The sequence below is a fragment of the Manis pentadactyla genome, chromosome 7 (genome assembly GCF_030020395.1).
Source record: "Manis pentadactyla isolate mManPen7 chromosome 7, mManPen7.hap1, whole genome shotgun sequence".
NCBI lineage: Eukaryota > Metazoa > Chordata > Mammalia > Pholidota > Manidae > Manis > Manis pentadactyla.
The window spans coordinates 30,705,889-30,722,565 of NC_080025.1; the positions used below are offsets into that span (position 1 = coordinate 30,705,889).

At 46.6% G+C, this 16,677-nt stretch overlaps 1 protein-coding gene across 4 annotated transcripts in view; it reads left to right on the forward strand.

Moving 5' to 3' along the window:
- SLC20A2 (solute carrier family 20 member 2) overlaps positions 1-16,677 on the forward strand; it is a 114,870-nt gene that overhangs the window by 86,037 nt on the left and 12,156 nt on the right. For 3 of the 4 annotated variants that reach the window (XM_036877492.2, XM_057505204.1, XM_036877493.2), the window contains exons 7-10: positions 2,337-2,540; positions 3,420-4,008; positions 10,332-10,517; positions 11,527-11,611. In XM_036877492.2, coding sequence (XP_036733387.2) covers positions 2,337-2,540; positions 3,420-4,008; positions 10,332-10,517; positions 11,527-11,611 — 1,064 coding nt within the window. Of the gene's footprint in view, positions 1-2,336; positions 2,541-3,419; positions 4,009-10,331; positions 10,518-11,526; positions 11,612-11,912; positions 14,824-16,677 lie in introns of those variants that run through there. The other variant, XM_057505205.1, reaches the window with a different exon arrangement.

A 16,677-nucleotide genomic window follows, 5' to 3' on the forward strand; every position in this document is an offset into this window, starting at 1 on the left:
AGACTAGGAGAAAATGTTTGCAAATGCTCTGTCCAACAAAGGGTTTGTATTAGGAATAAATGAAGATATCTCAGAAAACAACACAATTTAAACATGGGCAAAATGTTTGAATAGACACTTCATCAATAAGGATATATGAAGGGCAAACGCATCCATGAAAAGATGCTCAACATCACTAGCCATCAGGGAAATGCAAATTAAAATCGTGAGATATCACTGCATACCATTTGAATGGCTTTAAAAAAAACAGACAATGCTGAGTGCTGATGAGGATGAGAAGCAGCAGAAACTCATACACTGCAGTGGGAATGCAAAATAGTACAGCCACTCAGGAAAAACAGTGTGGCAGGTTATGTGGTTAAATATACACTTGCTCACTCCTCGGTACCCAAGAGAAATGAAATTTAAATTCACACAAAAATCTGTACCTGAATGTTTATAGTAGTTTTATTTGTGATCATCAAAAACTAGAAACAGCCTGGATTATCCACAGGCTATATCAATGTTTGAACAAACCATGGTATAGCTGTATATTGGAATACTACTAAGCCAGGAAAAAGAATGAGCTGTTGGTACATTTAACAACTTGGATGAGTCTCAAAGGCATTTGCGGAGTGGAAGAAACCAGTTTCAACAAATTACCTGTCTTATGGTTTCATTTATGTAACATTCTGAAAAAGACAAGACTGTAGGGACAATGACAAGATCAGCAGTTGTCAAGGGTTAGGGCTGGACAGAGGTTTACCACCAGGGGAGCCTTCGGGGGTGATGAGACTTCTCTGTATCCTGATAGTGGTGGGATTAAATGAATCTAGACGTGTTCAAATCAGGACACACATCACACAGTTAATTCACTACATGTAATTTAAAAACCAATAATAAAAAATTCACTGTAATACCTACAACTTCACACTAAATAATCAAGCCACATTGATGACGGATGGGTAACCAGCTGCTTCTTGCTCTCTCATGTAGATGCTCCTGCTCTTTGTTGAGAATAAATATCACCTCTGTTCACACGGAGTGCTAGTCTAAGATGAGCTCCCCACCAAAAATACTGCCTGCCTGACTTAACCTCATGGGAAGGGTAAACAACCCTAAATGCCTTGATTTTTAAAATCTTTCCTATTAACTGAACCTTCTCATCAAAGGACGATAAGATCTTTGCTTTCCAGCATTAGGCTATAATGTCACAGCAGGAAACTGACATTGCTCCTTAACTGCCCCAAGAGATTGTTTTGTCAAGGCCATAGATTCTGATATTTCAATATATACTTCATGTTCTTTTAAGAACAAGACTGGTGATTAAGGGCAAGGGCCATACAACTAGAGTGCATTTACCACCTCTCTGACTCTGGGCTCCATCTCTCTGTGCCTCAGTTTGCTCATTAGTAAAATGCAGAAAATAATATTACCTATCTCGTCTAAGTGTTAACAGTTTTTGTTTTTGATATTACAAATCTTGACAAATACCATCCTGTCTCATCTAGATCATAAGCAACTTCAGTTCAGAGATCTTGTATGTACATTACTTTGTTCCCTGTAATACAAACCAGAAATTTCATGTTTAAAAAATCTGTTTATCTAGATAGATACAAAAAAATGATAGAGATAGAGATTATATGTGAGTGTGTCCAGCAGAGGAACTGAGAAGAATATTTCCATCTCAGCTCTGCAGGTGAGAGGTTAGAAATTTGCTCAGGAAAATATGCCAGCAGCACCACATTTCCAGTTTGATCAAAACAAATGCTGTCGCACTTTAAAGCCCTTAAAAAAAAAATCCCTTGTGTCTTTTTAAAGTAAAGGACTTTTTAAAGTAAGTAGGATCTCTCTGTTCCTTTATGAAAAATGGTTTACTTGTTTCCTAAGATTTGGTGACCTGAAGAAATCTGAGACTGATAATTTATTGAACAAAAGAAAACCAAGCAGACTGTTATAGTATCTTCTCGTATTTTCTGAAGACAGAAAGTACAAACATTTGAAAGATTCTGAGGTTAGTTTAAGAAACAGAAGGCCAGTCTAGATGACGGTGGAATTACGGAGCATTACGCTAGAAGAGATCCCGCTGATTGGGCCTGGCCCTTTCTCTGCTTTGTTGCTTTGGGCCTGATACCTGAGGCCAAGCCTCTATCTTTTCCTCAATAGTGAATTTTCCAGCTTGAATTGTCCAGGTACTTGATTGAACTCTCCACGTTTTTGTTTCCAGCCATCACTTTTTTTTTTCCATTTCCAGAGTAAGTACTGAAGTGTAGAGATAAATATTCATTTGTTATATTCCCTTTTCAATTGTAAGAATTCTGTCTGAAAAGTTTCAGTTTTGACTGTCTTTTCTTTAGGCAAATTACAAAAAGAAGGTTCCTTATCGAGAGTCTCTGATGAAAGCCTCAGTAAAATCCAGGGCGTGGAGTCCCCGGTGTTTAAAGAGCTGCCCGGCGCCCGGGCGGAGGATGACAGCACCATTCCCCTCACGGGGCCGGCGGGGGAGGCGCCGGGTGCCCCGGAGGGCGCCCCCGTGGGGAGCCGCCCGCGGGCGCCCTATGGTAAGACCCGCGTGCAGGGACTGGGATTTCCTGGTGGCGGAGTCGTTCCTTGGGGACCCCACGAGGCCTGCGTGTGGGCGGGTAGGTTTGAATGCACCCGAGTCTAAAAAGGCCCCAGGAGACCCTTCGGCCGACAGAGCAGGCCCACCCCGTCCTGGGATTTTCTTCCAAGGGCCGCCCCAGCCTCGTGAGCAGCACCAAGGGCCGGCACGCTGCTGCCCGCCGGGTGGGAGAGCTGCCTCACCCGTGGGCCCTGGCCTACCCAGCTCACAAGGGGGCCTTCCTGGTGGAGGATGCAGAGAGGTTGCCCTACTGCCGAGTCACAGAAACTCCCCAGAAGTCAAGGCTGTCCTGGGGTGTCTGTGGTCCCACACCTGTGGTCAAAGCCTCTGCGCCTGGGCAATCCCCCCCTTCCGCAAGGTGGGCCCTGGTGCCCACGTCCCTTAGGGAGCCGCAGACCCGGGCCCCTGCCTTCCACGGCCACGGCTGGCCTTTGGGGGCATGGGGATCTATGTCACAGAGGACTGGGTTCACCCCCATGTGTGAAGTGCTTCTAAAGTAAGTTTCCTCTGTGGATTCTCCCTTTATTGGCCCTAGAAACAATAGTGCTGTAGGGGTTTCCAGAAGACACTTTAACATTATTTTTTAAGGGCCTCATCATTCATTTTAGCCTTTTGTTACATGTTTCTAAGCTTCCCTTTTTATTTTAACCATATCATATGTCCTGCGTAGTCAAGGTAGGGAATAAAGTGTGTGGGAAGAAATGCACATGCCCCACACTCCAGGCCTGCAGGGGTGAACACCACAGGGGGTGGGGGAACTTCCTTCCAGAAGCCTTACCCCCGAGGCCCGGAGGTGAGCGCCTTCCCTCCCACCCAGGCAGGGCCTTCTCCATGACCCCCGGCGCCGCCAAGTCGCCCGTGTCCAACGGCACCTTCGGCCTGGACGGCGCACCGAGGAGCGACGGGCACGTGTACCACACGGTGCACAAAGACTCGGGGCTCTACAAGGACCTGCTGCACCGCATGCGCTCCGACGGCGGCCCCGGGGAGCGGGCGGCGCCCGAGAGCGGCTACCGGCTGCTGCGCCGCAACAACAGCTACACGTGCTACACGGCGGCCATCTGCGGGCTGCCCACGCTCGCCGCCTGCAGGGCCCCCGGGCCGGCTCCCGCGCCCGAGGACAGCGAGAAGCTGGTGGCCGACGCCGTGTCCTACTCCAAGAAGCGGCTTCGCTACGACAGCTACTCCAGCTACTGCAACGCGGTGGCCGAGGCCGAGATCGAGGCGGACGAGGGTGGTGTGGAAGTGAAGCTGGCCTCGGAGCTGGCGGACGCCCTCCAGGCCGGGGAGCCGGTGGAGGAGGAAAAGGAGGAGAAGGACGCGGCCGAGGTGCACCTCCTGTTCCACTTCCTGCAGGTGCTCACCGCCTGCTTCGGGTCCTTCGCGCATGGTGGCAACGACGTGAGGTGAGTCCGTGCGCCGCGCGCCGGTGCTGGGCAAACGCAGCTGGTATGGGGCCTACACCCCCCGGTGCTGAAGGGCAACACGAGGTGGGCCGGCGGGCGGGAGCATCTGCCGAGTGCCATGCTGGACGGGCCGCCGGGGTAGGGCCCGCGGAGGAGAGGCGCAGGGGCTGGGAGCCAGCCTGTGAGCCGAACAGCAGTGCAAAGGCCTGAGGCAGGAGCACGCCTGGCCCGCCCTGGGAAGAGCAGGGAGGCCACGGAGAGGGTGTGGCCCGCACGGTCAGCTGGCCACGGACCAGACTGTAGGGGTGGGTGGACTCTGCTACTGGCTGGGTGGCCTTCCTCAGGGCACCTTACCCGAATCCTCAGGGTACCAGTCGGTAGAATGGGGTAGAACTAGTGCCGCCCTCCCAGGCCTCCGTGAGGATCGCGATGCCCTATAGAGCCTGCGCAGGACGGGGCTCTCATCGGTTTCTGTACATTTTCACCATCGCTGCTGTGTGGTCATCATGCAGCACTCGTGTGTCCAGATCGGGAGAACACGCTGTTGCAGCACTTTTTACAGCCTGGTTATGTGGCCCCGTTTTACAGCCGTGGGTTCCCACACACTCCACCATGCACATCTGTGTTTCCGTTCTTTTTAAAAGAAGTCTTCCCGCCAGACAAGAGGCTGGGCATCTGCCGCTGTGCCGCTCACGTGCCCCAGGTGTTGCCATGCTGTGTGAGGCTCCGTGTTCTACCTTGTCTTAATTTTTTGATTACCCCCTTCCACCCCACACCAGCCCATTTCTTCCTCCTCCTTATCAAGAATTCTTTATTGAAGGCCTGGTACTGGCAAAGTGTTATGTGTTGGTTTCTTACGCTTCAGGAGTTTAAATTCCAGTTAGGGAGACAAGAAGAACACACCCAGGGAAAGTAACAAGCCGTCCCGAACCGGGATTTCAAGGCCGAAGGAAGCATCTAGGCAGAGACCGCTGCGGGGGCAGAGTTCAGAGCAGTTGCTTCCAGACTGGGGCTGGTTTTGAGGCTCCTGAGGGGAAACGGTCAGGTTAAACCCAGGTTCTAGTGCGGCAGTGAGGGGGCTTCATTCATTCAACAAAAGGTTATTAAGTGCCAGGCCTCAGTGCCGAACCATTTATAACTCACTAATCCTTCTCAAAACTGCCCGTGGAGCTCCTAAGCGGTGTCCTCCAAAGACAGGGAGTCTGAAGCTCAGAAATGTGACACTTCTTGCCCAGGGTCACACAGCTAGAGAGAAGCAGACGTGAGAGCCAGTTCTTCGTGACTCTCAGCCGACTCTGTCTACACTCTGTCTACACAGAGTAGTGAGCTGGGCTGGGAGGAGGCGACTGGAGCTACAGAAGCTGTTAAAAGCCTGTGTGTGATTCTGTACGAAAGGAGCGTGGAAGTTGTCACTCCATCCTAACAGCAAGTGAAAAACAGAACAATATCAATAGCCCTTCTTGGATCTAAGGGGAGACACGAGGCAAACGGGTGCCCCCAAAACTGGAGGACACGAGGCTTGCAGATACAGGGAGTCATGGGGGGAGACGCCGTGGAGACCACCTGGGGACCAGTGATGGCAGGCAGAGCTGACCCGGGACGAGGAATCCCAGAGGCCCAGTGTGGCAAACCTGAGAAAGACACCAGGGGGCCTCCATTTTGGTGGGAGGGGTGGCGGGGTGGGGGACACAGTATTGTGAGTTTTACCTCTAGGAGCTCAAGCAGGTCCTCACAGTGAATATCAGAGAAGAAACATCTGCTTCCATGGGGCTGGAGGGAGGTGGCCGTTCTGACAGGCCCAGAGCGCTCGGTTCCCAGGCCTGCCCACAGGGGAGGAAGGTGGCCAGGGCCTCACCTGCTGGGCTGCTGTCACAGCCGGGGAGAAGGGAAGTGCCAACTCCAGTCTGCAGGAGCCATCCTGTCCTTCATAAAGGGGGAGAAATAAACTGAGGAGCACTTGTGCAGGTCTCAGCCCGGAGGCACAGACTCACGTAAGACTGTAGAACGTTCCACTCCCCCCACACCTCATTCCCAAAGGCCTATTTATAGCAGTTCCCTATACCCAGTACATCATGTCTGGTGATCAGGAAGAAATTACAAGGCATACCAAAAGGCTGGTTCAAGAGTCAAAGATGGATTAACTTTAATCCAACATATCAATAGGCTAAAAAAGAAAAATCACATAATCATAGCAATAGGTAGAGAAAAAGCATTTAACAAAATCCACCTGTTCATGATAAAAACTCTCAGGAAACTAGGAATAGAGGGAAACCTCCTCTACTTGATGAAGAATATCTACAAAAACACTACAGCTAACACTGTACCTAATAGTGAGAAACTCAAACCTTTCCCACTAAGATCAGAAACAAGGCAGGGATGTCTCCCACCACTGCTTTTCAACACTGTGCTGGAAATCCCAGCTGATGCAAGAAGACAAGGAAATGAAAGGTATACAGATGGGAGAGGAATGAAATTGGCTTTGCAGATGGCATGATCATTTATGGAGAAAATCGGAAAGAATCAACCAAAAAAAACTCCTGGAACTAACTAGCAATTATAGCAAGGTAGCAGGATACAAGGTTAATATACCAAAGTCAGTCACTTTCCCCTCATACCAACAATGAACAAATGGAATTTGAAGTTAAAAACATAGTACCGTTTACATTAGCACTCCCAAGAATGAATACTTAGGTATAAATTTCACAAAGTATGTATAAGTCGGGTGGTTTCAGTCCTCCAACTTTGTCCTTTTCTTTCTGTGTGGAAAATGAAATCCAAGAACTAAATAGATTCACCATGTTCAAGGATAGGAAGACTCGATATTGTCAAGATGTCAGTTCTTTCCATCCTCATCTATAGATTCAATGCAGTCTCAATAGAGATCCCAGCAAATTATTTTGTGGATATTGACAAATTGATTATACAGTTTATATGGAGAGGCAAAAACCCAGAATAGCCAACTCAATATGGAAAGAAAAGAACAGAGTTGGAGGACTGAAACTACTTGACTTCAAGACTTATTATAAACTTACAGTAACCAAAACAGTGTGGTGTTGGTGAAAGAATAGACAAAAATATCATTGAAACAGAGTAAAGAACCCAGAAATAGGCCTAAATATAGCCAACTGATATTTGACTAAAAACAAAGGCAATACAAAGGAGCAAAGAGAGCCTTTTCAACAAACGATGCTGGAACTACTGAGTCTTCACCTTTGCAAAAAAATCTGGACACAGACTTTACACCCTTCACAAAAAATTAGCTCAAAATGGAAATCTTCTGCATCCATGGATGTTTTGTTGCCCTTGTCTAGCTTGGATTAATACTTAGTCTACAGGCACACACCTGATCATCTACATTTGCTATCTTACAGCACTAAACTATGTTTTCTACCTTTATCTTGCATCTACCTACCACTTCAGCATTTTATTTAAAATAATAATAATAATAATAATAATAAGGGAGAAGTGTGGGATTCACATATAAATCAAGTATAAAAATCAAACGAATAATCATAATCGACCTGATTGTTTATAGTTCATGATGCGTGATCAAAACCGAAAGTTTCTGTTCACCATGTAAGAACTTGTTCACCATGTAAAAACTTGTTCGTTATGCTTCAGAAGATTGGAGACTGTTGAGAATTAGGCATGGGGTTGATTAATGATTGTGCATTGAGTCCCCTATACAGAATTTTATTGTTGTTAACAACCATTTGATCAATAAATATGAGAGATGCCCTCTCAAAAAAAAAAAAAAATAGATCAGTACTTCCACCAACAATGTGTGCAAGTTTTTGATCAATCATAATGCTAAAAAAAAAAAAAATTAGCTCAAAATGAATCACAAACCTACAAGCAAAACTATAAAACTCCTAGCAGACAACACAGGAGAAAACCTAGATGACCTTTTAGATACAACACCAAGGGCATAGTCCATGAAAACTTAATGGATTTCACTAAATAAGATAAGCTGCACTTCACTAAAATTAGAAACTTCTGCACAGCAAAAGACAATGTCAAGAGAATGAGAAAACAAACCACAAACTGAGAGAAACTTCAAGAAACACATCTGATAAAGGACTAGTATACAATGACCTCTTAAAACCCAAGAATAAGATAACAAACAACCCAATAAAAAATGGACCAGGTATCTTACTAGACACCTCACAAAAGAAGATACACATATGGCAGATAAGCACAAGAAAAGACGCTCTATATCATGTCATCAGGGAGATGCAAATTAAAACAACATGATAGCACCTCACAACTGTTAGAACGGCCAAGTGTAGAACACTGACAGCACCTGATGCTCACAAGAATGGGGCACAGCAGCAGGAGCTTCCTCATGCCGGTGGGAATGCAGCAGGGCACAGCCGCTGTGGGAGACAGTTTGGTGGTTTCGCGTGTACTCTTAGCATGTGATCCAGCCAAGTCATGCTCCTTGGTATTTACCAAATGAGTTGAAAACCTGTGTCCACACAAAAACCTGTGCACAGATGTTTATAGCAGCTTTTATTCATAAATGACAAAACTTGGAAACAACCAAGATGTCCTTCAGCTGTGTGGAAGTTTCTAATTTTAGTGAAGTACATCTTGGTTGTTTAGTAGATTAATTGGTAAATAAACTGTGGTACATCCAGACAATGGAATATTAATTAGAACTTAAAGAAACATGCCCTATCAAACCATGAAAAGGCATGCGGGAAACTTAATGCACATCACCAAGTGAAAGAAGTCTATGTGTAAAGGCTACACGCTGTGTAAGCCCAGCCAAGTGATGTTTGGAAGAGGCACAACTAGAGACAGTGAAAAGAGCAGGTGTTGGAGTGGGGAGAAAGCTGAAGTCACCCATAGACTGTGAACCACGAGGAGTGAGCCCAAAGCGCACCGTGGATGTTGGGCGATTCCGATGCATTGGTGCAGGTTCCTCAGTCATAACAAACGTCCTGCTGGTGGAGATGTTGATAACGGGGAGGCTGTGCATGCATGGGGCCCAGGGGCTTAGGGGAAATCTCTCTACCTTCCTCTCAGTTTTGCTGTGGACCTTAAACTCTTCTAAAGAAATAAGGTCTTTGTTTAAGAAAAATTTCTAAAAAGCCATGGCATACTCCCCCAAACCAGTGTGTGGCTGCCAAGGGCTGGAGTGATGATAGCACGTCTAGCAGACAAGGCCTGGGTGCCTGAGTCCCGAGCCCATGACCCCATCCTGCCTCCTGCTGATGATGGGACTTTGCGTTTGGTTTCCTTATCGGGAAGCAGGAGTGATAACACATAGTTGGCGGGGTGGGTGTGCACTAATGATGCACAGTGATATCTGCAGTCCCATAGTGTGGGGCCTGACCTGGCTGCCCTAAACTGGTAGCTAATATTAGTAATTATGCTGGCAATGAAAAATGGAAAAAAATAGAGAAAAAAAGGAAGAGGAAAAAGAACTTGGTTTTTGCATCCACTTGTGATTCCCCCCCACCGCACTTCTAAAACTAACACATCACATACCCATTAAGACAGCTATTATAAAAAAGAAAAAAGAAAATAACAGGTGTTGGTGAGGATGTGGAGAAATTGGAAGTCTTGTGCACTGTTGGTGGGAAAGTAAAATAGTGGAACTACTATAGGAAACAGTCCAGAGGCTCCTCAAAGAATTCAAAATAGGCTACCATATGATCCAGCCAACCCAATTCTGAGTGTGTACCCAAAAGAATTGAAGGCAAAGGTCTCAAAGAGGTATCTGTACTCCTGTGTTCACTGCAGCATTATTCACACTAGCCGAGAGGTGGGAGCAACCCAAGGGTGCGTTGATGGATTAGTGGATAAGGAAAATGTGGTCTACATGAACAATGGAATATTACTCAGCCTTAAAAGGGGAAGAAATTCTGACACCTGCTACAACATGGATGAATCTGGAGGACAGTATGCGAAGTGAATTCTGTATTTCACTGATATGAGGTCCCTAGAGCCATCAGATTCATAGAGACTGACAATAGAAGGGGTGGTTCTCAGGGGCAGGGGGAGGAGACAAAGGGGGTCACTGTTTAACAGGTAAAGAGTTTCAGATTTACAAGATGCAAAAGTTCTGGAGATGTTTCCCAACAGTGTAGAATATGCTCAACACTAGTGAACTGGACATTTAAAAATGGGCAAGATGGTAAATTTTATGTCATTCTTTCTACCACAATACAAAAAATTCATGAATCATGTTGGTCACCCCTAGATTATGTAGGCAAGCCACAAATACAGGGCAGCCCTTTCTCAAGACTGAGAAGTCACTGCATGTTTATATGTACGTACAGTGTTTATAAAATTAATGTCTTTTTTCCTCCCAGTAATGCCATTGGCCCCCTGGTAGCTCTGTGGCTGATTTATAAGCAGGGTGCTGTCCTGCAAGAGGAAGGGACTCCCATCTGGCTGCTGCTCTACGGAGGAGTGGGAATCTGCACCGGCCTCTGGATCTGGGGGCGGAGAGTGATCCAGACCATGGGGAAAGACCTCACTCCGATCACACCGTCAAGGTAGGCCGGAGCGCGCCCAGGCCAGGTCTGTAAGCCTCCCCGCCACAGCCCCCCAGAGCGGCCCCTGGGCAGCGGGGTCCCAGCAAGGAGAGGGGCAGGGTGAGATGCACCCTCCTTGGCTTGCCACCCATCCTCACCCTCCCGCCTGCGTCCTCAGCCACATCCACAGTGGCTCTGAGATGAGGAGAGAAAATGAGAGACCTGGAGGCTAGAAGGAAGGAGAAGCTGACCCACCCACCTGCCCAAGGCCGTGCCCCTTGGTGGTCTGACCAGCGAGCAAGTGGGAGGCTGGGGGAAACCTGCCCGGGCCCCAGGGCCGCAATTCCCAGCAGTGTCTGCCTCACCAGCTCCACCTGCTGGTTGGAAGCACCTCTTCCTGGCTGGCTTCCAGGGCTGCCTGGTACATCTTTCCTGCGGCACATCTGGACTGTAGGTGCCCCTAGGTGGCGTCTGCAGCCCTGCTCCGTTTTCTGTGTGGTCCTTCTATTGTGCATCCTTTAGATATATTTGGGTTAAATAACAACTTAGAAGAGAATTTTCAGAATACAGCCAAAATTTGGGACTACCAATTGTAGGAAATTTTTCCCCTTGAAATTCATTTTAATGACAGATTTCTATAAATGACTTAAGAAAAATTAGTAATCTTCAGAAAAGTTTCCTTTTTTAAATACAATATTTTAAAAACAAGAGTATGGCTTTGTGCCACTTCAGAACTGATGAATGTAACATTTTCTGCACAGCAGTAATTGCTGACCCAGTTACCACAGTGGGTGGTTTGGAAAACATCAGAAAAACAAGGCCATTTAGGGCCATCAACAGGATAATGCAAAGTCTTAGTGTGAATTGCTGCTATTATGCAGCAGTTTCTTGTTCTATTACTGTCATCTGGCCAGTCAGCAGTCCACAGTCGGCCCAGAGAGTGTTCTGGGGAGACTTTACGCCCCTGGGGGTCAGCGTGTCGGAACAAAGAGCGCCTGTGATGAGTGTCCTGTGCCCCCGCCCCCCGCAGCGGCTTCACCATTGAGCTGGCCTCCGCGTTCACGGTGGTGATTGCCTCCAACATCGGACTTCCGGTCAGCACCACTCACTGCAAGGTAGGCCCCCCGCGGAAGGCTGGGATCGGCCCCGGCACCACGGGTATGGAGAAAAGCTGGTAGCGCTTTGTCTGTGGGTGGTGGTGAGAAGCCTCGTCCCCGGGTTTGAGGGGTCTGCCAGAGCCTGGTTGGCTGTGGGCGTGTGCTTTTCTCAGACTGTCCTCCACCTTCTCTGCTCTGCTGTGTGCCACCTTCTGCCGGCCACTTTGCTTTTGCAGTGCACGCGTGCACGAGCTTTCCTGCCTTCTGTGTGTTCCTCATGCGGTCCATTTGCCCTGTTTCTCTCTCATTGTTTCCACAGTGATGTTGCTCTGAAGTCCGTCCTGTGTGCGCTAACCATGCTCATAGGCTCAGGTGCCCCCCCCCGCCCAACTCAGTGCCAAGCCATTGCAGGCACTGGGAGTTGAGAGTGGACCTAGACATAAACAGAGGCCATGCCAGTGGAAGTGTAAGGCAGCCGCTTCAGTTCATCTCCCCCTGCAACGGCCAGAGTGACTGGTGGCTTAGAGTAGACTCCAGATGAGGGGCAAGTCCTCGTCTCAGCCTCTGCCGGGTGCTCTAGAACTCAGGGCTAGCGGTGGAATGTGGGAGCTGGGAGCCACCTTAAAGCTGGATGAAGGGGACGTGAGTCTCGGGAGTTATCCGCGTCAGCCAGGGTGGAGCTGAGACTGGAACCCAGGTCTGACAACTCAGGTCCACCCGGTGTCTGGACAGAATTCCACGGCCTCCTCAGTGGGCCTCCTATGTACGGGAGCAGTCACGAACTTCAGCCAAGCAAATGCTTGGCGCCTCCAGGTTTTCCTAGGTTTGTTTGTTCGTATCATTCAGGAAATACTCATTTGTACCTGCGGGGTGGGAGGCACTGGTCTAGGCACTGGGGGTCCCGCGGCCACTGTGACAGAGATGGCCACTTACATTTACACACAATGTACACGTGCCAGCCAGTGTGGTTACAGACAAATACCACTGCTTGTGAATGACTTAGTGCCTCAAATATTAAGGCCAGGCAGAGTTGGGGGGGGGGGTTGAAGTGGACCAGCTGACCATGCTGGACCTCTGTGGTGGGGAGAATCGGTCTCATTAGAAAGAGGCTTTCAGTTTATTTTTGCTGCAGTGTTGGACAGAAAACCCTCAGTTCCTGCAGATGTTCACCACACAAATAGCTTCCACTTGCTCAGTACACACAGAGGGCCAGGCCCAGCGCTTGGTGCTCTGCACACGCACAGTGGCCGTTAACCTCGTGGGAGCTCTGAACCGGCGCTCTCCTCCCCGGCACGGAGGAGAAAGCAGCTCCCAGAGGCAGGCGGTGCTCCAGCCCCGCACGTCGGCGCGTACAGACCCAGGGTTCGGACTTTCCGCTCGGGGCGGGTGCCCTCTGCTGGGCACTGTGTTAAGTCACTGGGGCTATGAATTCATTTAATCCTCCCAAGAGCCCGTTGAGGTGCGTGCCATCCTTACCCCCGTTTCACCGGTGAGGAACCCGAAGCAGAGGATGGATGAGTGACTGGCCCGAGACAGCACGCCCTGGGAGCCACACCAGAGCAGAGAGGGCAGGCAGGGGGTGGTCATTCGTTGTCCTTGTTCTAAGTTACTAAAAATAACGACGACCACATGCTCATTGAAATATTTCCAACAATATAAAACCATATGCAATGAAAAGTGCCCATCTTCCCTACTACTCCACGACAGTCTCATTTCATAGGGGAAATATATTCTTTCCCCAGGAGATCGGCTTTGAACTCTTCTGTAGGCATAACTTGGGGCTGCTTTTAAGTAAATGTTACCTTATCTGTTTAATAATTAACCCTGCACATAAGCAAGCCTAGTGAAGGCAAATTCTTTCACACCAGTTGAAAGATTTCTTGAAAAGCAGCACAAGTTTGGTTTTTCTGGATTGTTTTCATTACTTACCTAACTAGGAGTCTAAGCTATACTAATGTAAAAGTGTCAACTGAAAATACTGATTTTGCTAATAGCACTATTAGCAAAATATTTATAATACAACTTATAGAAATAGATGAAAAATATAAAATGCCTGTAAAAACTACACTCATACTTTTATTTTTTAAAAAGTCATTTCCTTAATGTTTATACTTTAATAAGGAGGTGCTACTAAGGGACTTACATCTAGCTTGTGCAGGACCTTAGTGAATAAGTGTGGATGCCATCATTTTCCTAAAATATCTATACAACGCCTGTGGTAGATTTTGTTTCCTTAGAGTTGATGGGTTAGGATAGCTCATTGGCACTTAAAACAGGTCTCCTTAACATGGGACCACAGTCGATGTCATCTGTCAAACAGACAAGACAGAGCTCAACGGTGGTTTCTGGTGGGCAGGCCGAGGGTCGCTGATCACTGGCTTCTGGACACAGCCCAGAGCTGGTCACTGCAGGAGGCAGGGGGCAAAGCCCTGGCCCTGCAGAATCCGTGCTGCCCAGGAGACCTGCACCTGACTGACTGCAGTGCTGAGAAGCATTCACAGTTGCCTGCACCCATTACAACTTAATTCTTCTGTCCACATAGTTCTTCTGCATGCGACAGGCCTCAAGGGGCAAATATGGGATGAAATATGAGAGGTGTGGGCTCGTGTTCAGAGTGAAGAAGCCCTGTGTGAGCAAGGCCATGAATCTGAAAACATGCAAAGGGTGTTGCTGTCCACACAGAGTAACTGAATCCCATCGTGTTCTCAGGAGCTGTGTTTGATTTTTCAGCTCTACTTCCTCTCCTGTCTATTATTAGGTTTCATGCTTAGAGCTAACTCCATTACCTGGTGGGCAAAGTTGGGAACTTGGCAGGAAAAAAGAGGGAAACCATTGTTGAAAATAAGCTTTTCCATTTACCTGGGTAGATGTCAGCTATGTCCACTTAGCAGGACACAGGAATAAATAAGTGCATAGTTTCAATTTTATTGTACCCTATTTAAAACATTTATAAAACCCTATTATATTATGTGATATGTTAGCTGAATGTATAATTTGGAAAACAATTAGAAAAATCACTTTGTCATGTTTCATTCGAGAAGACAGGTATGAAACAGTCTCCTTTGATGATACATTCTGCTTTCTGTGTTTGTGTTACACATTTTTGGATTTTATATCAGAGGGCTCAGTGCATTAGATACTCTCCTGAGATGATAACTCTGGTTAAAGCTGAAAGCCTTAATTAAAGAAACAGAAATGAGTCTTGAAAATAAAAGTATCCGCAGATGTAAGCTTTGGTAATTTAATTGTTCTTCCCTGTGTGAGCCTGGGGCAGCTTTGGCCTTTAGCCCGAACGTACGACGGACAGTGGCCCCATGACTGAACACAGACGCGCATTTGTGAGCTCCTTGTTGGTAACTCAGAGCAGCGTTACCAAAACATTCTCATTCCATGTTGGGGTGCTTTGGGGTTATTCTTTTCTGTGAATTACCCACCTTGTTCACCTCTGTGGATGACATAAATGATTACTCAACCAGCCTTTGGATTTGGAACCGTTTATAGGAAATACTGCTGATTTAAAATTTTAAGATTACAATTTCTAATTACATTTTCTAATTCTTGCCCTCTGGTTCCCCTACTTCCCAATACTTTATTGCTGTTGTTGCCTGAAGGTGGCCTGAAGCTCGAAACACAACCTATTAAGAGGGGAGTCAGAGCACAGCAGAGAATACCATTTTATATCAGTGAAAGGCAGGGTCTGCAGAGAGGACATAGTACTCTGAGTCCCTTGATCCAAATAACAAGTAAAAACCTAAGGCAAAGGCTGTTAGAACTCGGAAGTTAATATATCTTAAGTCTGACAAATGAAGAAGACAGAAGTACTTAGGAATATAAAGGAACAATAGATTTTTATATATAATGATTAATACATAGTAGAATTTTACCCTACTGATCATATGCCTTATCAAAATATGAAGCATTTATAAAAATTAATCATACATTCAGAAGACTGTGGTAAAAACACTGTAAAACTATTAATTATCAGGAATTGTGCTGAATGCAAACTCTAATCACCATGAAATTAAACTAGAAATATATGTTGAAAAAAGGGATTATTCCCTTAGATATTTTTATAGGCTCTTTTTAAGAAATAGTTGAATCAAGAAGTTTGAAAATTATGATAGCTTTCCTGGGGGAAAAAAAACAAATGTGTGTGTGTGTGGTGTGTGTGTGTGTGTGTGTACATAGCAAAACCTGTGGCAGCCAAAGTCATGCTCAGATGAGAGGGCTTATCTTTAAGTGGTTTAACTCAGCAAAGGGAAAATAAAAGAACCAGACATTCAAATTAGGATTTTATAAAAGTATAGAACAACCCTCCTACACTGTGGAAAGCAGTATGGAGGTTCTTCAAAAAACTAAAAATAGAAACACCGTATGACCCAGTAACCCCACTTCTAGGAATTTACTGAAGAAAACAAAACCCCTGATTTGAAAAGATAGATGCACCCCCATGTTTATCACCACATTATTTACAGTAGCCAAGTTATATATGGAAGCAACCTAAGTGTCCATCAGTAGATGAATGGATAAAGAAGATGTGGTACATATACACAATGGAATATTACTCAGCCATAAGAAGAAAACAAATCCTACCATTTGCAACAACATGGATGGAGCTACAGGGTATTATGCTCAGTGAAATAAGCCAGGTGGAGAAAGGCAAGTATCAAATGATCTCACTCATATGTGGAGTATAAGAACAAAGCAAAACAGAAGGAACAAAACAGCAGCAGAATCACAGAACCCAAGAAGGGACTAGCGGTTACCAAAGGGGAGGGGTGGGGAGGGAGGGAGAAGGGGATTAAGAGGCACTATAATTCACAATCACAATATAGGTAGATCACCGGGGAGACAGTACAACATAGAGAAGACAAGGAGTGACTCTATAGCATCTCACTATGCTGACAGACAGTGACTGCGATGGGGTTGGGGGAAACTCGATAATGGGGGTGATTGTTAAACCACAGTGCTGTTCATGGGAAACCTTCATAGATTGTGTATCAATGATACTTTAATTTTTTAAAAAGCCATCCACATTACGATCAGCACGTATAATGTGGGGGGGGGCACGGGGAGGGCTGTGC